Source organism: Notamacropus eugenii, chromosome 1 (assembly GCF_028372415.1).
Source record: "Notamacropus eugenii isolate mMacEug1 chromosome 1, mMacEug1.pri_v2, whole genome shotgun sequence".
Lineage (NCBI taxonomy): Eukaryota > Metazoa > Chordata > Mammalia > Diprotodontia > Macropodidae > Notamacropus > Notamacropus eugenii.
The window spans coordinates 49,066,249-49,088,002 of NC_092872.1; the positions used below are offsets into that span (position 1 = coordinate 49,066,249).

The following is a 21,754-nucleotide window of genomic DNA, read 5'->3' on the forward strand; positions in this document are numbered from 1 at the left end:
CCCCGGAGCCCTCTCTCGCAGGCGGCGGCCCCGGTTGCCCAGGGCCGGGCCTCAGGCTCGGCCGGCCTGAGACCGGCCGCCTCTGCCGCCGCTCCGTCCCCCCCACCCCCGAGGCGGCTCAGGGCGGCCGCCGGCCAGCCGCCCGCGCTGGGGGAAGGAGTCGGGGGTAGTGTCCGCCGGATAGGGAGAAAGAGAGAGCGAGACACCGCGGGCCGAGGGCAGGGGCAGGTCCGCTCGGAGCCCCGGGCCCCGCAGCCAGGCGCGGCGCGACCCCGCGCGCGGGTCCGAGGGCGGCCCCCCGCCTCTCCGGGGGGGAGGTCTGGCGATGTCGGAAGCTCCAGCCGAGGCTGCAGTCCGCCGACTCCCGGCCGCTCCCAGACTCCCGGTAGCCTCTCTCGCGGCCGCGGCACTTCACCGCGGCGCTCAGCAGTTCCGGCTCCGGCAGAGGTAGAAGCAGAAAGCGCCGCAACGCGACCGCGCGCGGGGCCAGGGGCGCGCGCAGGAGGCCGGGGGAAGGCGCTCGGGCACGAGCACGCCGCCAGCTTTCCTCCTCTTCCAACGGGGCGCCCGACAAGCTAAAAGCTCATTGGCCAGCAGCTGGCGCGCGCGCCGGCCTGGAAGGGACCCGGGCAGGAAGATGGGTGGGTCCAAGAATGAAGTAATGTTGTGATGCCTTTTGCCCCGACTGTAACAGGCGGGGTCAATCCGGATTGGTGGAGTGGCAGCCAATAGGGAGTCCACAAAGAGAGGTACGATTGGTCGGGACAGTGTTGACTAATGCGTGGGAAAAACAGATTACAACCGTGCCTTAGGAAGAAAGGCAGTTCTTCGCCTGGCCTTTGATAAGGAAATACAAATGTTTGTAAATGATGGAGATACAGTGCTTTAATTTGTAGAAAGCGATGCCGGTTTATACAGAGTCGTACCAAATTGTTCTGTCCTAAACCGCAAACACCAAGTTAGAAGGTTACATGGGCTCCTGCTCAACGACACCAGATGAATACATTTTTTTATTTTTACTGCGGACAGTGACAGACAATTGTGTTAATAAAGTGAGTGTTCTTACCTCCAAATTATTGTCCAATCTTAGTTTAATCATTACGATCACATTCATTCCATCAAATGGAATTTTTTTCCTTCCCTTCTGAAAGTAATGAATTTCCTCCCTAAGAACTAGCATTGAAGAAGAAACCTGGTCAGCCAGTCCACTCTCATTCTAGAAGGGAAAGCCAGAAAGGTTAAGTGACATCGTCCTTGGTCCTTCACCATGAGTGGCAAAGCCAGGATTCCTACCAAGGTCCTTGGATTCAAACACAGCGCTTTTTCCATTGTATCCTATTGACTCTCCTGGACGGGGCTTGTTTCGCTTAATCTTTCTATCTCCCTAGGCATAATAGTCTGCACAAAGAATAATGTTTTAGGCAATCAATCGAGCAACAAGTATTTATTAAGTGATGACCAGGTGATAGGGGACACAAAACCAAATGAAAGTCCTCACCATCATCTATCAAGGGGAGACATGTACATATACAAGTAAATACAAAATAGTTATGTTGATTTGGGGTGAAAGACATTAACATGTGGAGGTATCAGGAAGAGCTTCGTTTACAAGGTGGCACTGAACTAGAGCCTTGGAGAAAGCTAGAGAATATGGGAGTTTTGTGAGGAAAGAGCGCATTGTAGGAAAGAAGACGATTAATAGAAAGTCATAGAGGAGGAGTGGGGATAATTTGGATTCCATAAAATTAAAAAGGTTTTGCACAAACAAAACTAATATAGCCAAAACTAATATTCCAAAAATAAAAGTAGGAAACTGGGGGAAATTTTTATAACAAGTTTTTTCTTCACATTTTAAAATGTTTATTATTTATTTATAACCTTTTTTTTATTTTGAGTTCCTAATCCTCTCTCTCCCACCTCCCAGCAATATAATATCAATTATATATGCTAAATCATGTAAAGCACTTCCCTATTAACCAAGTTGAAAAAAATAAAGTGAAAAATTGTACTTCAGTTTGTATTCAGAGTTCATTATTTTTCTTTCTGAAGGTGGATAGCATTTTTCATCATGGGTCCTTCAGAATTGTCTTGTATCATTGAACTGATCTGAATAACTAAATCTTTCATAGTTGATCATTCTTATATGTGTATAATGTGTATAATGATCTCTTGGTTCTGTTCTCTTTACTATCCATCAATTCATATAAGTCTTCCCAGGATTTTCTGAAACTGTCCTGCTTATTATTTCTTATATCACAATAGTATTTCATCACAATCATATACCACAACTTGTTCAGTCATTTCCTAATTGATGGGTATTCCCTCAATTTCCAATTCTTTGCTACCACAAAAAGCTGCTATAAATATTTTTTACATATAGGGCCTTTTTTTTTCTTTTGATCTCTTGGGAATACATACCTTGTAGTGGTATCACTGGGTCAAAGAGTGAGCACAGTTTTATAGACTTTTAGGCATGTTGCCAAATTTTTATCCAAAATGGTTGAACCAGTTCACAATTCTACCAACAGTGCATAGTGTCCCTAATTTTCCACATCCACTCCAGCATTTGTCATTTTCCCTTTTTGTCATGTTAGTCAACTGAGGAGTGTGAAGTGGTACCTCAGAATTGTTTCAAGTTGCATTTTGTCTAACCAGTAATGACTTAGAACATTTTTATATGACTATAGACAGCTTTGATTTCTTCTAAAAACTGCCTATTCATGTCCTTTTGCCATTTATCATCAATTGGGGGTTAACTGGTATTCTTATAAATTTGACTCAATTCCTTATATATTTGAGAAATGAGGCCTTTATCAGAGAAATTTGCTGTAAAAATTTTTATATTACTTCATTGTTTATGGTATCTTTTAGCAAACTGTAATTTCTCTATTTCTTTTGATTAGGTCTAGTTTTGCTTTCTCTTTGTCTGAAAACATGATAGCTACTTCTAGCTTTTTTTTTTAAGCTGAAGCATAACAGATTCTGCTCCATCTTCTTATTTTAATTCTCTCTGTGTGTTTCTCCTTCCAGTGTGTCTCTTATAAACCACATATTCTTGGATTCTGGATTCTAATCCATTCTGTTATCCACTTCTGTTTTATGAGTGAGTTCATTCACATTCACAGTTAGGATTACTGACTGTGTGTTTCCCTCCATCCTATTTTCTTCTGTTCATCTTTCTCTCTCTTTTTACATTGTCTCTCTTCAAAAGTCTACTTTGCTTCTGATCACTGTCTCCCTTAATGTACTCTCCCTTTTTTCACCCCTTCCCCTTTTCTCTTAACCTCTTCCTTTCCAATTTTCCTATTGGGTAAGATAAATTTCTATACCCATGTGTGTGTCTGTGTGTCTCTGTGTGTGTATTTTTCTTCCCTCTTGGAACCAGTTCCAAGGACAGTGAAGTTCAAGAACTGCCTGTTATCCCTCCCCCATTTTCGCCTCTACTGTGAAAGTTCTTTTATGCCCTCTTCTTTTATATAAGATAATTTCCTTCATTCTTCCTCTCCTTTCCCTGTTCTCCCAATGCATGCCTCTTCTCATCCCTCCATTTTGCCAGCGATGGTGCTCCAGAATTTGATTTGATGGGTTACTCTAAAGTTTTTCAGGGGGAAAATTGGGAGAATTTAGCTGGGCTGCTGCCTCTACTCTGCCATCTTGGTTTTGCCCTTCAGTAAATTTTCTAATAGAGATTTCATTTCTCAAATATATGAAGAACAGAGTCAAAGTTATAACGATACCAGTCATTGATAAATGGCCAGAAGATACGAGCAGGCAGTCTTCAGAAGAAATCAAGTTCATCTATAGTCAAATAAAAAATGTTCTAAATCATTATGGATTAGAGAAAATGCAATTTGAAACAAGTCTGAGGTACTACCTCATACTTATCAGATTGACTAAGATGACAGAAAAGGAAAATGACAAATGCTGGAGACATGGGAAAATAGATACACTAATGCACTGTTGGTAGAGCTGTAAACTAATTCAAACATTCTGGAGAACAATTTGGAACAATATCAAAGGGGTATAAAATTGAATATACCCTTGGATCCAGGAATATCTCTACTAAGTCTATACCCTGAAATTATCAAAGAAAAAGAAAAAACATCTATATGAACAAAAATATTAATGACAACTCCTTTTGTGGAGGCAAAGAATTAGAAACTAAGAGGATGATCATCAATTGGGGAATGGCTGAAGAAGTTAAGCTATATGAATGGGATGGAATATCATTGTACTATAAGAAATGATGAGGGGAATGGTTTCAGAAAAACCTGGGAACACCTATATGAACTGATACAAAATATAGGAGAACAAAGTACACAGTAACATCAATATTGCAACAGTATCAAAAGTGAAAGACTTAGCTCTGATCAATACAACCATCCATGGCAATTCCAAAAGACTCATGATGAAAAGTGTTATTTACATCCAGATGGAGAACTGATGGATTCTGAATGCATACTGAAATATTTTTTTCTCTATATCCCCTCCCCAACTTTCTTTTGTTTTCACAACATAGCTAACATGGAAATGTTTTGCATGACTTCATATGCATGATGGTTATTATATTTGTCATCTCAGTGGGAGGAAAAAAGGTAGAGGGAAGGAGAGTATCTGCAACAGAAAATAAATTTCTTTATACGTTAAAAAAAGGGATAATCTCTTTGGCAGCAATGGGGACAATGGACTAAGTAAAGAGAGACTGGAGGTCAGGAAATCTATTGCAATAGTCCAAGAGATGATGAAAGTCTGAATTAGTGTGGTAGCTAAGTTTAAAAAATATATCTCTTAAGTAGATAATAGAGTGCCACTGGAGTTTGTTGAATAGAAGAGTTACAGGATCAGACCTATATTTTAGGAAAATTGCTTTGGCAGGTGTGAAGAAAGACTTAAGGCAGTGAGACCAATTAGAAAGTCATTGCACATAGTCCAGTTGAGAGGTGATGAAGTCCTGAATAAGGGCGATGGCTGCGTGAGTGGTGAAGAAAGAATGTATTTGAGAAATGATGTGGAAATACAAACGATTTAGCAACTGCTTGTATATATGGAATAAGGGAGAGTGAGGGGTCCATGCATGCCTGAACGAATAGTATAGGTGGTTTCCTTAACAGGACTGGGTAAATTTGAAGGAAAGGTGAGTTTTGCTAGAAAGATGAGTTAGGTTTTGGACATGTTGAGTTTGAGATACCCATAGAACCTCCTGTTTCAAAAGTGAAATAGGCAGTTGGTGATTCAGAACTGGAACTCAGGAGAGAGACTAGAGAAGGACATACAGATCTGGGAATATGTATAGAGACAGATGATAATTGAAACTATGAGAGCCTGTCAGGTCACCAAGAGAGAGCTCATAGAGAGAAAAAAGGACCCAGGATAGAGCTTTGGGAGACACCCCCATTTTGTGGGCATAACATGGATGATGATTCAGTAAAAGAAATTGAGAAGGAACAGTTAGACAAGTAGTAGGAGAAGCAAAAGAGAAAAGTGTCCCAAAAGGATCAAGGAGGAGCAGGCAGTACAGTGTCCAATGCAGCAGGGAGGTCTAAGATAAGAACTGAGAAGAGCCCACTAGATTTGACAGTTAGAAGAAGCAGTTGGTAATTGGTGAGATCAGTTTCAGTTGGATGAAGTCAGTTTTCAGCGGGTGAAAAAAAAAGGAAGTTGAGGTATCTCCTTTAGAGGATGTTTTCTGAGGAGTTTTGTGAAAAAACAAATTAAAGACTGGAAACTTGGTGGTGAATGTTTGCAATAAATGCCATAATGGTAGCCATAAAAGCGTTAAATCAATCTCAGCATGACGTATATGAAACTTGGTCTTTGGTGGTGTCATTTCAGTTTCATTCAAGTATGTTAATAAATCACTCCCTCTGATACTAGATGACTGAGCCAACTAAGTAACCTCAGAGGTCAGGAAGTGGTGAAGTCATTAGTCCTGCACACTAGCATTTGAGTCAGAGGGTCAGAGTTTGAAATATGACTTTGTTACTTTTTACCTGAATGACTTCCAGTCTTATTTGAGCTTCCAGTTCTAATCTATAATTCTATAAGGAGTGCACCCCACACACACCCCTTTTTTTTTTTTTTGGTCTGTGTTTCTGATTTCATGGGGGAGGGAACCTGCCAAAGAAAATTGCATCTACCCAAGGCAGATCAGCAATAGTTAATTAACTTGTAGTCTGAAAGAACTGCCTACAGCACTGAGAAGGTAAATGACTTGCAGACATAGCGACTGGATTTGAACCCAAGTTACCTAATTAGCCTGCAGCCTCTCACCTAGGAAGCCGACAGTGAATTATGAATCAGATGAGGGGGTTGCCCAGTGCTGTAATGGTCTCATGAGCCCCTAGGTGGCGCAAATGAGGGAGCGCTGGGCCGGGAATCAGGAGAATATGAGTTCAAATCCAGTCTCAGACTCTATGAGGTCACTCATACGCCTGGACTGTAAAATCGAGCTCATAAGCACACCTACTTCCCAGAGTTGTGAGGATGAAGTGAGATGATATTTTAAAGCTCTTGGAACAGTCATATACTAGGCTTCTAATAAATGCTAGCTCCTTCTCCTCCCTCCTTCCCTTCCTTTGGCTGTGCCTGTCCTGCCCTTTCCACCCTCCTCCTCCCTGCACCCCTCCAGCCCGGACCCAGCGAGGTGGCAGCCCTTCCACCCTACCTGGGGCATGCTGTGCCACTTCCACCACTAGGACCCGCCCCTCCCATCACCTCGCGGCGGCTGAGCGAAGGGAGCCGATCGGTTTCGGCACTTCCCGGCATTTTCCGTCGAGGCTTCGTGGGGCTCCGCCTCCACATCCTCTCCCTTCGGCTGTTTCCGCTCTCCGCCCCCAGCCGTTGTCAGGGGTAACGGCCAGCATCGCCTTTCGGTTGAGGGCTGCCAGGCATCGGAGGGGAGCCGGAGCCCAGCGGATCCTCCCCCGCACCCCAATCCCCCTCTCCTCCGCCCAGTCCCGGGCGCTGCCCCGAGCGCGATCCTCCCCAGCCGCGAAGGGGATCCGGGGCGGGATTGCGCCCCCGCCCTGGGGAGGGGGCTGCGGAGGCCGGAAGCTGAGGAGCGGGGCCAGGCGGCCGCCGGGGCCGGAGCCGGAGGTCCCGGGAGCCCCCGCCGCCCGCCTCCTCCTTCCCTCCGCCCCCCGCTCCCGAGCGGCCTCCAGGGCTTCGTCTGTCCCGGCCCTCCCGGAGTGCGGACCCTCGGCGGGCCCAGGCGCGGCCTTGCAGCTCTCCCTGCGGCGCTCTCCTCGGCCTCCGCGGGACTCCTGGATGCCCGAAGCAGGTAGCCGGGCAGCCCCTGAGGGAGCGGCGCTTTGCTCCTTCCTCCCCGACTTTGGTTACTTTCCGAAGGGTCACCTGCACGTTGTCCGAGGCCCCGCGGGCTGGCCCCCCGCGCCCTCCTGCCCTTGGCTTGGGCTTTCAGGGTTTCCGGAGCCCTTCCTCCCGACACCCTGCTTATTAGCGCTGTCCTGCAGATGAAGAAACGGGCTGCCCCTCTTACCAGGGAGGCTTGGTGGCCAGGGCTGGGTAGGGTGCTGGGGATGGAGCACTGGACCTTGGAGGCAGGATGGGACCTCAAACACTTGTCACCGGTGTGACCCTGGGCAAGTCACTTAGCCTGTCTTCCTCAACTTCCTCACCTGTAAAATGCGGGTGATAACGTCTCCTAACTCCCCGGGTTGTTGTGAGGATCAAATGGGATATTGGTAAAGGATTTGGTGTACCACGTAGTAGGAGCTGTATAAACGCTAGCCGTTATCATCGTCCTTATTAAAGTGCTATTAAATGGTAGCCCTATTATTATCGTGGTCCACCTGCAACCAGGAAGATAGCAAATCCTACCTCCCTCCCTAAATCTACAAGCTGAGTGACCCACCTCAATGTTTTCCGTTCATTAGAGTAGCATCTTGGCTTGGCTTTCATCATCTGCCTTGACATAACCCCTATAAAGCCTTAAAAGGACGATGAAAATAAAGTTGTAATAGCTACCTCACAGGGCATTTGAATCTCAGAAATAATGTCTATAAAGTGATTTACTTAGAACTGTATGAATGTCTATTGTTGTTGTTAAACCCCAGACACAGACAGGCACTCTCAAAATTTACCTAAGCACCTGTCATTGAATGGGGAAAGCTGGACAGGGATTTTAGAAATCAGCTAAGTTCATCTTTTAACAATTGGGAAAAACTGAAGCTCAAATTTTTATCTGCTCAAGGTTTTCTAGTAGTTTTTCCTCCAGTGCTCATGCAGTTTCAATTCTTACTAGGGACCCTAAAGACCACTTAGTCTCATCCCTACCCCTGACTCCTTTCCATAGCAGCTAAACTAAGGCCCAGAGAAGGTGCAAAGATATACAATGTGTAATTAATTTTGTTTTAAAGATAATCCTTCACTAAAGCACTTCACTGACGCTGTATGTTGGTGTGGAAGTAATCCCTAGTTCTTAATAGCTATGCCACAAAATGTAACCTCCGGCAGGCCCCTACCAAGCTGCAAAGGCTTCCAGGAAGGGCCAGTGATGAACTGACTATGTATGTCTTCTATCTGAGGACCAGTCTACCTTTGTTCAGAGAAATGTATCACAGATTCAACAAAGCAGAACAAACAAACAAAAAAAACCCCTTGTAACTTCTGAATGTTGGCATTTTTCAGGTAATCTGGTTCTGTTTGGTGTGGACTCTGGAAAAAAGAATTTCACATTCAGTTCACCTTAGCCTTTAATGCTATGGACCAGGCAAAGATTTTGAGAAAATAAAACATTTTCCATATAAGGATCTTTTTTAAAGGTCTATTTGAGTGTCTTTTTATGGTGTCAAGGTGACCTAGGTTCCCAAAGATAATGGCAGCAAATCATAGTCACCAGCAAACCCTATTAAAGTTGGAAGCTGAGTCTAAGTCCAACAGACAGATGTTAATTTGTCTGTTAAATGGAAGGACCTGCTTAGATAGGTTCAGAGAGAGACCCTACCAGAATTCTAACCACTTGGCAGCTACTTCTTTGGCCATAACAGGGAAGAGATAGGACTGAGCAGTTATATTGTGCCTACTATGTGCCAGGTACTGGGCTGAATGCTTTTTACAGATAATATTTCATTGGTTTCTCACAATAACCCTGTGAAGTGGGTGCTATTATTATCTCTATTATGTTGCACTTAGTATGTACCAAGCACTTTACAATGATCTGGGAGGTAGGCACTATTATTATACCCATTTTACAGTCAAAGAACTTAAGGCCAACGGGTTAAGTGACTTGCTCAGGGTCACACAACTAGTAAGTGTCCAAGGCTAAATTTGAACTCATGTCTTCCTGACTCCTGGTGCAGTGCTCAAATCCACTTCACCACCATCGGCTAAGATATGGATACACTGTTGTATGTATTCATAAGGAGAATTCTTATACTGATGAAATAACAAGTCTTTTGAAAAATTGAAGTGACAGAACGTTGTAACCAAAGTTATACAATCCTACTTCACTGAATCCCATTTTAACAAATTACTAGTAAACTACAGTGCCCTAACAAACTACAGTGTGATCAAACTTTCTTGAATTATGATTGCCTAAAGAATGGAATGCCTAGATATAATAGGCCCCTGCCTATGTGGTGTGGTTTCAGGACTTAGGAGAACTCCCTATCTTTTAAAATACCCATCCAACCTCTTAGTGCTTAAAAATCCACCATTAGAGATTCGTTATCACAAATAATGGTGAGAAAGGCAATACTTTAAGCATCATGTGGTATTTCTACCCTCACCAGAGTGAGTAGATCTTATCCTTTTTGAAAATTGGTTTTAAGAAGGTAGAATAAAAATGCCTAAAAATGCTGGGTACTCAAAAAGTGTGGAAGAAAGGAGTGATAAAGAAAAGGGAGTCAGATAAATGTTGCTGGGTTTTTTTCTTGATTTCTCAAAGCTCAGCCAGGAAAAAAAAAGTTTTTCCCTCAGAGACTTTCTAAAAAAGAATTTGTTCTAAAGAAAGTAAGTGAATCACTTACTGAACCAAGTTAATTTTTAAGTTCACCTGAATAACTCTTACTTTCTAATATGCTGCCAAAGTCTTTATGTTGATAATTTACAAACTTTAAACATCCTGGCCATACATATATTTTCTCTGCATGTATTTATGTATGAAAAAGTTATGTTTCCAAAGGAAACTCATACAAGAATTCAGTGGTCAAGTCTCAAAAAATAAAAGTAAATTGGAGATTTGTCAGGCAGTCAATGACAAAGGGGTGGGGAAGGGAATAAGCATTAATGTAGCACCTAGTATGGGTCAGACCCTGTGCTGAGTGCTTACTATCTCATTGGATCCTCACAATAATCCTGGGAGGCAGGTGCTGTTATCCCCATTTTACAGTTGAGGAAATTGAGACAAACAGAGGTCTATTGATTTACCTAGGAACGTACAGTTGATAAGTGACTGAGGACATATTTGAATTCAGGTCTTCCTGACTCCAGGCTCAGCCCTCTGTCCACTCACAGCCTACCTTAAGTGCTAATGATCAGTTGAATGTCAAAAACATAGTTTCTCTGTTCTCAGAGTTCACATTCTAATGGGGGAGATAACCTGCAAGTAACTATGGATGTATATGGGATCTAGAAACCATCCATTAAATTTAGAGCAGTATAGAGTTTTGATTTGAGTAAGATATAGTCCTGACCCTCTTGTTCTCTCCCCCTTCCTCAAATCCAAATAGTTCAAAATTAACAGTTAGTTGTTCATTCATGTAGCTTTAACTCTCTCTCTGGCTCTTGTGGCAGTTCCACATCTGCCATAGGGAGAGTGGAGTATTGACTGTTAATCTAGTGCAGGGACCTCCCTGTTATTTCTATCTTGATCAAATTCAAGAACTAATGTTCTCTTCTTCCAACTTGAATCTGGAACCAACTTCCCGTCTCTTGGGCACACTTCAGAATTAGCTTCTCCATGCCCGTCTGGTTTCCCAGCCAACTCCTATGACCTAATTTAAGGGTTGTATGAAAGGCAAGCAGTGGGGTGAATTGCTGTGTAGAGTAAATGGTTCATGAATGCACCACTGTTTGGAGACCTTCATTTCCATTCCCCTTAAAGCTACTGAGAGTTGATTGTAACTAAAATTTGTAGCCCCAGGCCAAAAAAAATACACTTGCCCAATAGTTCTTCACAGAAAGTCAAGGGCATACTTTCTTAGCTGTTTTTCTTTCAGGTCAGTCTCTCCACTAATTAGTACTTCTATAGATAGAGCTACAGGTTGTGGCAAAACGTTGGTTCTTTGGTCACCTATTTGTTTCCTGGGACCAAAAAAAGTTTGTAGGTCTGTGCCTGACCAGATAACAGTAATCCTTGTGTCACTGTAGAATTCTGGACAAGTTATTTGACCTCTCTGGACCTCAGTTTTCTTGTCTGCAAAGAGAGGACATTGGACTGGACCACTTCCAAGTTTCCTTTCAAGTACTAAAGCTACAATTCTGTGATTTGTTTGAGGTGCCTATTTTTCCCTTTTGGACACACTTGAAAACATACGCTAATGTAAATTTTTACAAAGGTATGTGGGACATATAGAGTTTCTACTTAATAGTATTTTGTTTTCCAATTACATGTAAAGATAGCTTTCAACATTTTGAGTTTCATAGTTTTTTTTCCCCTCCTTCCTTCTTTTCCCCCTCCCCAAGAAGGCAAGCAATCTGATATAGGCTATACATGTATATTCACATGTAGAGTTTCTAACAGTGCACAGATCCTTTAATCAAAGGATTCATAAGAAATTAATAGTTGAAATAATAATGCCTACCACAATTTTTTCTGTTATTAAAATGAATGATTCCACAAGTATACCGCATATATTGACCCAACAAATCAGGGTACAAGATTAGTAAATGAAGTGAATCTCAATGTCATACAAATTGAATTAAATAAATAGCTCATAAAGAATAAAAGTTTTAGATGATAATTTTAATAATCTAGAATTTGAAACAGTGGCTATATAGCAGTTAAAGGACACATTAAAAATTGTTTTTAAACCTTGGCCTTGCATCAATCTTACGCTTGTATACATTTTATTTAACTGCTTGTATTTTTAGATTTACATATGCTATAAAAATTAACAACGATAATTAGTGCTAAACATGATTTGTTAAATATTGAAGATCCAACAACATTGTATCTTGTGAATTCCTTATGGCTTCAAACTTATCTATGCAAGTTTTTTGCAGGTGTTATTTCACTGATCGCCCCATTTCAATGCACTAAAGATTTTTTTGGCTACTCTTTAAATCTTCACAGAAATCACTGATTGAATCACCATGTGAGGAAATTTTGGGTTTTTCAGGTTTCTATGTCATTGTATATATTTAAGATTTCCTTCCAGTGATTTTAATTTAATCTGTATTCCCAGTTTGGAATTTGAGATTCCATTTTTTCCCCTTCTTTTGCAGTTGCTAATGTTTCAGAAAATAGAAGCTCAATTCGTTTTCCCCAGTTTGGGTAGTAGTGCTCTCTATGGCCTCAATAGCTTAAAAAAGCTCCCACAAGCTCCCTGTGAGAGGTGGAGCAATAACTGAAGTACAAACTGTTGTGATCTGCTCAGCCACGGTTCTCCAATTCCAGAAAAGCCAAATATTCTCCCTCTGTGCACCTTCCAAAAGGGCTTGATTTAAAAGACTGCCCAAATTCAACATTCAGGATCTTAATCAACTATATCAGAAATAAATTAGTTCTTGACAATTTGGGAACATTGATCTGTAACTAAATTTCTTCTGTAACATTTCAGAGATGATAAAATGAACATAGATGATTTAAGAGGATAAAAGACTTTTAACCCCTTCCCATCCTGTTTTCTTCCTTCCTTGGTCCAGTCTTTTCTAGGTGGAGAAAAAAACTTCTGATTCCTATTCAGATTTGGCCATAAATTTGTGACCTTGTTCTAATTATCTTATTTTTCTGGACCTTAATTTCCTCATCTGTGAAATCCATGGTTTGAACTAGCTCTGGCATTCAGTGCTTTTATTATTGAGTTTAACTTGCCTCTGAATAGAAATAAATTGGTCAGATTTCCTACACCATTCTGTTTAGTAAAGGTTATGCCTTCCTTTTTTCTCCTTTGTGGTCCTGAGAATAGAAGATGTAGGAAACAACCTTAGGTTGCTTTGAAAGAAACAAAGACAGCTAGTTTGGGTTCAATTTCACATCTGTGAAGCTGCTTGATTTTGTAAATATTCATAAATGAGAACTACATTAAGTGCAAAATTTCCTTTTTTGCACATTTAACCAAAATTAGCAAGGATTATTTACTGTCTGTGTCACCTCTGTTTATTTGTAGTAAAGACACTACTGATGTGACGATTTGAGTTTCTGAATGCTTTTACTGAAGAACGTTGGCAGAGTTTCCGTTTTATGGGGCATTTCTAATTCTATACACAATCTATTTTGTTTGTTTTTCATGATATGCTTGAATATTTTTCCCTGCAGATTTAGATACTGACCAGGGTGATTCTTTACCATGGCACTTTACTTTGATCACCGGATAGAGGCTCCTGACTCAGCTGGATCTCCTTCCCATATAACGTGGCATCCTCTCCATCCCTTGTTGGCAGTTGCATCTGTCAGCACAACTTCTGGAGGAAGTGTAGATGTCTACCTAGAACAGGTGACTTAAATTTTCTTTCTTACCTAAGCATCTTTTTCTTTCAACAGATATTCAACGAATATTTATTGAGCTCCTATGACATATCCAATGCAGCTTTATACTATGAGGAATAAAAAGAAGTTAAGACATAGATTTTGTTATTAAAATGAAAATGTAGCAGGGAAAAGAAAACTAAACTATTTGAATTAATTAGAGATAAATTAAGTGCTAAATAGTGTCTGTAATATAACATGGTAATTCTACAGTTATCCACCATGATTTTGGCATGTTTCAACACTTTCTGATGACAAATTTTCAAATACACACTCATATTATATGTGTGTATATGTATGTATGTGTATTACAATGATCTGTGTTGACAAACATAAGCTACTAACTACAAATTGGGCTTTTATGATGAGCAAGGGAAATCAGTTAATGGATTGCCCTGTCAATTAGATAAAATGCCATTGGGCTGAATTTTTATTAATTGAAGGATATATTCTAAGACTTACATTCTTGAACAAATCCCTGGTATCAATATGAAGTTTTCCTTTTTGCATATTTCTCACAAAAATGGAGAGCAGCATGTGAAATAACATGACTTCCCTGTCTGTAAAACTGGGACTGCCTTTTTCTAAAATTAACCAGTCTTCTTTAAAGTTGTTTTTTTTTTCCACAATGAAATTATTCTTTCTTGTCTTTATTAGTGTTCTTTAATTCTTTCAGTAGAGCAATGACATGGTCACACCAGAGCCTTGGAAAGATTCTTTTGGCTGCTGTGTGATGGAGGAATTGTAGAGGGGAAAGACTGGAATTGTTGAGGATTAGAGGTGCTGGGACTCTGAAATATTGACACATGGTCCTGCCCAAATGAATTCGACTCAAGCCTTCTTTCAACTAAAGAAAAACAAAGTTTATTAAAAATCTACCATATTAGCCATACTCTTAAGGAATCTCAGCATTGGCTAGACTTTTAAAGAATTTGAACATTTGTAACCCTAACGTAAGTGGGCCAGATTGAATCTGAGCACCTTAGTGAAGGCCGAGATGGATCTTATATACAGAAAGACTGTGGGAGGGATCTAGGGTTGCCCAAGTAGTCTGGGATGAGGATCTTGATAGGAATGGCCAATAGGCTGGGTTGACTGAGAGGTGACAGAGAAGGATGAGGAACACCTGGGAACTGGACCACCATGGCCAAGAGAGAACGAGGTCTAAATAAGATCAAGAGTGGGAAGCAGCCGGAGGCAATTCAGATTTAACAGAAGATGAAGGCATGTGACACCTGAACCTTTTCTGACTGGGGCAGTCATTCCAAACCTGGCATTTATGAAGTTTATTTTTCTTTCCTAAATGAACTAAAACCCTTTAGATTCTGATTCTTTTCAGTAGTATTTTGGCCATGTGGCATCTCCTTTCTGTGATCTATAACAGTTACAGCCGCACTGTTTATGTTAGCATTTAATCAAATATGGCATCACGCTGTTATTTAATTGCTTCACAAAGATGTCTTCTATCACTAGCAATTTACAATACTCCTAGACGGAAGGGACTATATTGTTTCTATCTCCCACAGTATCTAGCATAGAGCTGAACATATAGGTGCTCAAAGTCTTTTTGAACTAAAATGTTACAAGTTAAATTTGAATTAATATATTGAAGTTAAGGAGCATTTTTCATTTAACATTAATTTAATAAAACATCATTGGGCACCTTAGGCACGTGTGGCCTCAGATTGACACGGATTCATTGATTCCTAGTGTTTTTTAGGATAGCAGCCGATCATTTCTTCAGTATGAGTTGTTATTATCCTTTTTTCCTCTGTAGGGTGAGCATGTGCCCGAAACACACATTGAGAGATCATTCCGAGTTATATCCTTAAGCTGGCACCCAACTCGGATGATCCTGGCTATTGGCTGGGAAGCCGGAGAGGTTGTAGTATTTAACAAGCAAGACAAAGAACAGCACACAGTCCCCGCCACCCACGCTACTGAAGTCACCGTCCTGAGCTGGAGCACCAATGGAAATTGCCTTGTATCTGGGGACCGGGTAAGTAAGCCAGGTTTTCACTTTACTTCACATAATTTTAAAACTCTCAAAGACGCTAAGCCATAGAAAAGAAGGGGTAGCATAATCTCATATGTCAGAATTGGTGAAAAACATGAGGGCTGAGATGTAATCTCTGTGTTTTCTCTACTCCATGGATTGTGAAAGGTTACCTCTAAGATCTGAGTATTGATATTGGTTCATATTCAGACCTATAGTGGGTGGGTGTCCTAGGTGACACGTGGTACAGGACTAGTTGCACAGGCCCACATCACCTTGTGCCCTACCTTCCATAAGCTAGTGAACACACCTGTGATCAATTTATTGTTAACCAATGAATGAGTGTGTAAAGAGCAGAATGCTAAACACGTGGCATGCAAGTAGAAAAGACAATCCCTGCCCTGAAGGACTTTACATTCAAGAAACTTACAAAGAGCTCAGGAGTCAACGCAAATAAGGGCATGAAGGCCAAGAGTGTTTTGATTGGAGAAGTCACAAAAATGGTAGGTAGAGGCATAGGAGAATGGATTGACAAATCCTTTTCAGAAGCAAAATAGTAGCATTTATTTTATTATTGTTCCCAGGGTAAGATGTGGAAAGCAAGAGATGGGGTAGTGGGAGAAGATTACTCATGTGGTAGCCAGATAGATGGCAAAGAAATGGCTGATGGGATATGAAGTGTGGCCTGGTTTGTAAGGCCAGCTAGATATAGTAAGCCATGTGTATTTGTTCTGTCTGATTCACCAGTCAGGATAGTTAAAGCCCAGGTTGGTGATTCCATTCCAAGGATGAGTGTACCTCCCATGGCATGGTCTTAGGAGGACAATGAAGGATATGGCCAGGGTGGATAGGTTGAGGAACAAGAGTGCTTACAATATTTCCACCAGGTGGCAGTGTACTCCACCCCCCAGGCCAATGGTCTTATCTAGTGCCTTGACATATATGCAAAAAAATATTTCTTTTTCCTCCTGCCACTTTGACCCATTGACTTCAAAGAACTAGGCAAACAAAAACCTTTGTTGTCTGGATTCTGAATTTATTCTAGGGGATGCAACGTAAAACATTGTTTCAGAATATTTAGGATATGATAAATATGACTATTTCCCCCCTCAGGGAAATTTTCTGCTTTCTGTGATTTTGTGAGAAATCACCACATTCATAAGATTTAAGTAATTTAAGTAATCCATAAAAATTTAAGTCATTGGCCACTTGGTTTGTTCAACATATTGAAAAGGCTAGGGAAAAGTTTAACATTCCTACGTAGACATGCCACTCAGTCATATCCTGCATCTCTACTTGTATCAGCAAATTGTGGAAATAGAATAATGGATTGGTGCTGATTCTTAACTTTGGATCCTGGAACAAAGAAAAAAACACAACAGAAAAAATAAGCAGGACCAGGGGAAAGAAATCAAAGGCTAGCAGATCCTTCTCATCAGCTTCTGACATTTTTGGAAGCCTCTCTGGTTCCTGGTTATGCTTGCTCTATGACTGCCACCCCTGCCTGGTTCCCCACCTAGTTATGGAACATAGATACCTGCAACAGGGAGTCCTTGAACAACTATAATGGTTTTCCCTGCTCCTGTGCCTGAATGGCTGCTAGGAGCTTTCCCTCAGGTTGTGACTACATTGGCCACTGTAACGACGGTGCAAGAGTTCCAGTGCCCAAAGTTAGTTGCCAGTAGGTTGCCTGCCAGCCATCTACTTGGGCTTTACCTAGAAACATCCAGATATCCCCAAAGGAAAGAAGGATTCATCCATTTAAAGTAAATGGAGTTCCTCCCATTTGAGAGAGAAAAACCATTCGCTTATGTCTGTGTACTGCTCTGTAAACTTTAATGGTATCTTTGATAGTATTCTCTGATGACATCTTATTCACTATGAGTTTATGCTCTTCGGGAATTCTGAAAGGTGAGAGAGAAGCAGTGCCAAGTCACCAAGAGGTAGAGAGGCTCCAATTCCTTCCCCCTTGTTTCCAACAGCCAAGACCTGGAGCACATACCAACCCAGCACAGATGGGGTCTGGCATAGGCACCAATTACAGAACAAGACTGAGAAGCTTTATTCTAGATCTTCCTCTCTGATACGCCACCCTCGTCCCAATAGATAACAGTAAAAACTGTCAGTACAATGCTTCCAGAGCAGCCAGGAGCCCAGCATTCTTCTTTCTCCATCATTCACCATATCTGGACAGTTATCAACATATTTACTAATGCTCATTTTTCACACCTCCTTTCTTATTTTTATTAACTCCTACAATCCATTTTCTTTACTCCCATGTTACTAGTACTCTGCTGGTGCTTCCTGTCACCCTGTTTGGAAGCATCAGCTTTCATATCTTAATTTGCTAAAGAGTCAGAATCATTGTGTCATCATGCATTAGTTATATTAAGAATCCTGCATAAATTAGGCTACTCAATAGAACAGTTTCTGAGACATACACATGATACAACTTATGCATGTGTGTTGGAATTTTCTCAGTGATAGAAATGTATGTACCTAATCTTTTAAAGAAAATCCCAGGGGGGGTGGAGCCAAGATGGCGGAGTAGAAAGACACAAAAATGCAGGCTCTCCCCACACAGCCCATAAAACACCTGTAGAGAGGGACTCTCAACAAATTTTGGAGGAGCAGAAGTGGAGAACAACAGAGTGGAGGAGATTTCCAGCCCAGGGTGACCTGAAAGGCCCACATGAAACGTTTGTTGCACCAGGCTCAGAGGGGAGCCCAGCCCAACCTTGGCCGTGTGGCTTGGGAATAGCCCTTGGGGGCAGCATCTCCAGTCACAGAATCCCCAGTCCCAGTAGTAGCAGTTCGCAGTTCCCTCAACCCACAGTCGCCAAAGGTCAGTGTTGGGGTTTTTCAGCTGGCCAGGAAGGGAGAAGGGCCTTCCCATAGCTCCAGCCTCAGGCAGTGGCATCAGATGCCACATTGGGCAGGCAGCAGCAGTTCTCATGGCAGCCCCTATAGCAGCCCACATCCATTGTTGGATCATAAAACCCCTGGGGGCACTGAGCAGCTAATTCTTACCTCAGCCCTATGTAGAGGCCCTGAGGGAGCTAGTCTTTGTCTCACAGTGAATGGCAGCCCTGCCCCCACAGCTTGACTGAATCCCACCCCTCACCCCAGTGCTGGCTTGGCAGAACTGGAGGCCAGGTGACTGGGGAGAGGAATCTCTGTTAAGATTCTGGGCACAAAAATCTCTTCCTGCTCCCAGACCAGTGTACACATTTGATTGTGCCACCTTGGAGGAACTGAGATTTTACTGATTCCCAGATTATACCCTACTCTTGACAAAGAACCCAAAAGTCAAGTGCCTGGTTGGGAAAATGCCCAAAAAAGGGAAAAAAAATAAGACCATAGAAGGTTACTTTCTTGGTGAACAGATATCTCCTCCCATCCTTTTGGATGAGGAAGAACAATGCTTACCATCAGGGAAAGACATAAAAGTTAAGGCTTCTGTATCCCAAACATCCAAAATAAATATTCAATGGTCTCAGGCCATGGAAGAGCTCAAGAAGGATTTTGAAAATCAAGTAAGAGAGGTGGAGGAAAAACTGGGAAATGAGAGAGATGCAAGAAAAGCATGAAAAGTGGATCAACACCTTGCTAAAGGAGACCCAAAAAAATGATGAAGAAAATAATACCTTTAAAAATAGGCTAACTCAATTGGCAAAAGAGGTTCAAAAAGCCAATGAGGAGAAGAATGCTTTAAAAAGCAGAATTAGCCAAATGGAAAAGGAGGTTCAAAATCTCACTGAAGACAATAGTTCTTTAAAAATTAGAATGAAACAGATGGAGGCTAATGACTTTATGAGAAACCAAGAAATCACAAAACAAAACCAAAAGAATGAAAAAATGGAAGATAATGTGAAATATCTCATTGGAAAAACAACTGACCTGGAAAATAGATCCAGGAGAGATTTAAAAATCATGAGACTACCCAAAAGCCATGATCAAAAAAAGAGCCTACACATCATCTTTCATGAAATTATCAAGGAAAACTGCCCTGATATTCTAGAACCAGAGGGCAAAATAAATATTGAAAGAATCCACTGATCACCTCCTGAAAGAGAAACTCCTAGGAACATTGTGGCCAAATTCCAGAGTTCCTAGGTCAAGGAGAAAATATTGCAAGCAGCTAGAAAGAAACAATTCAAGTATTGTGGAAATACAATCAGGATAACACAAGATCTAGCAGCTTCTACATTAAGGAATCGAAGGGTGTGGAATAAGATATTCCAGAAGTCAGAGGAACTAGGACTAAAACCAAGAATCACCCACCCAGCAAAACTGAGTATAATACTTCAGGGGAAAAATTGGTCTTTCAGTGAAATAGAGGATTTTCAAGCATTCTTGATGAAAAGACCAGAGCTGAAAAGAAAATTTGACCTTCATACACAAGAATCAAGAGAAGCATGAAAAGATAAACAGCAAAGAGAAATCATAAGGGACTTACTAAAGTTGAACTATTAACATTCCTACAGGGAAAGACAATATTTGTAACTCTTGAAACTTTTTTTAGTATCTGGGTAGTTGGGATTACACACACACACACACACACACACACAGAGACAGACAGCACAGGATGAATTGAATAGGATGGGATAATATCTTTAAAAAATGAAATTAAGCGGTGAGAGAGAAATATTGAGAGGAGAAAGGGAGAAATGGAATGGGGCAAATTATCTCTCATAAAAGAGGCAGGCAAAAGACTTTTCAGTGGAGGGAAAAAGAGGAGAGGTGAGAGAAAAAACATGAAGCTTACTCTCATCACATTTGACTAAAGGAAGGAATAAAATGTACACTCATTTTGGTATGAAAACCTATCTTACAGTACAGGAAAGTGGGGGAGAAGGGGATAAGCAGGGTGGGGGGGATGATGGAAGGAAGGGCAGTGGGAGGAGGGAGCAATCTGAAGTCAACACTTGGGGAAGGACAGGATCAAAAGAGAGAATAGAAGCAATGGGGGGCAGGATAGGATGGAGGGAAATATAGTTAATCTTATACAACATGACTATTATGGAAGTCATTTGCAAAACTACACAGATATGGCCTATGTTGAATTGCTTGCCTTCCCAAAGGGAATGGGTGGGAAGGGAGGGATGAAGAGAAGTTGGAACTCAAAGTTTTAGGAACAACTGTTGAGTATTGTTCTTGCAACTAAGAAATAAGAAATACAGGTAATGGGGTATAGAAAGTTATCTTGCCCTACAGGACAAAAGAGAATATGGGGATAAGGGAAGGGAGGGATGTTAGAAGAGAGGGCAGATTGGTGACAGGGGCAATTAGAATGCTTGGCGTTTTGGGGTGGGGGGAAAGGAGAAATGGGGAGAAAATTTGGAACCCAAAATTTTGTGAAAATGAACGTTGAATACTTAAATAAATTAATTAAAAAAACAAAAGTCCCAAATTATGAGGTTGCCATTTAATGAGACCTTCTGGAGAGAAATGTTATGAATGTACTAAATGTAAAAAAAAAAAGTTAATACTTTTAGGCCAAATCCTATTGGCCTCTTTAGAATTCATACTACAAAAAAACCCAAAAAACCTTTATGAATATATTCAGTGTGAGAGAGCTTTAAGACACAGCCAAACCCTTACTACACATTAGAAAATCCATAGGAAGGAGAAAACTTCCAAATATTAGGAATGTTTCCTCTCTAGCAGCCTTGTCAACCACCTAACATATCTTCTTCTTCCTCTGTGCTCCCTCCATTATGGAACCATGCACCAAGATCAACTACACCATTGAGCCCAACTCCCCATGCCTGGAACTTTACAGGGCAAAATGTCCCTTTTCCTCAGGTGTATTATTTCCCCCAATGAAATGTAAGGTCCTTGAGGGCAGGAACCATCTTTGCTTTTATATTTATATTCCTTTTACTTAGCACAATATGTGTTCATTCATTCAAGTAAAAGAATTTGTTTAATAATGAGTTAAAAGGAAGTAGTCCTGTCAAAAGATATTTTCTGGACAGATTTCCTGTTAGGTTCTTTTTCTTTCCAAGGATTTCCATGATTAAAGAAAATAGGTGAATTGGAAGAGGAGCCAGTTAATCAATTCATTACTAATCCTAATATATCTGGGTATATGGGGCAAACGT

General features: G+C 41.3%; 1 protein-coding gene across 2 annotated transcripts in view; it reads left to right on the plus strand.

Annotated features, from left to right (window-relative positions):
• Nucleotides 1-7,048: 7,048 nt before the first annotated feature.
• IFT140 (intraflagellar transport 140) overlaps nucleotides 7,049-21,754 on the plus strand; it is a 173,062-nt gene continuing 158,356 nt past the window's right edge. Inside the window, exons 1-3 of one of the 2 annotated variants that reach the window (XM_072599983.1) lie at nucleotides 7,049-7,279; nucleotides 13,442-13,619; nucleotides 15,429-15,650. In XM_072599983.1, coding sequence (XP_072456084.1) covers nucleotides 13,473-13,619; nucleotides 15,429-15,650 — 369 coding nt within the window. In that variant the 5' untranslated portion in view covers nucleotides 7,049-7,279; nucleotides 13,442-13,472. The remainder of the gene's footprint in view (nucleotides 7,280-13,441; nucleotides 13,620-15,428; nucleotides 15,651-21,754) is intronic. The other variant, XM_072599993.1, reaches the window with a different exon arrangement.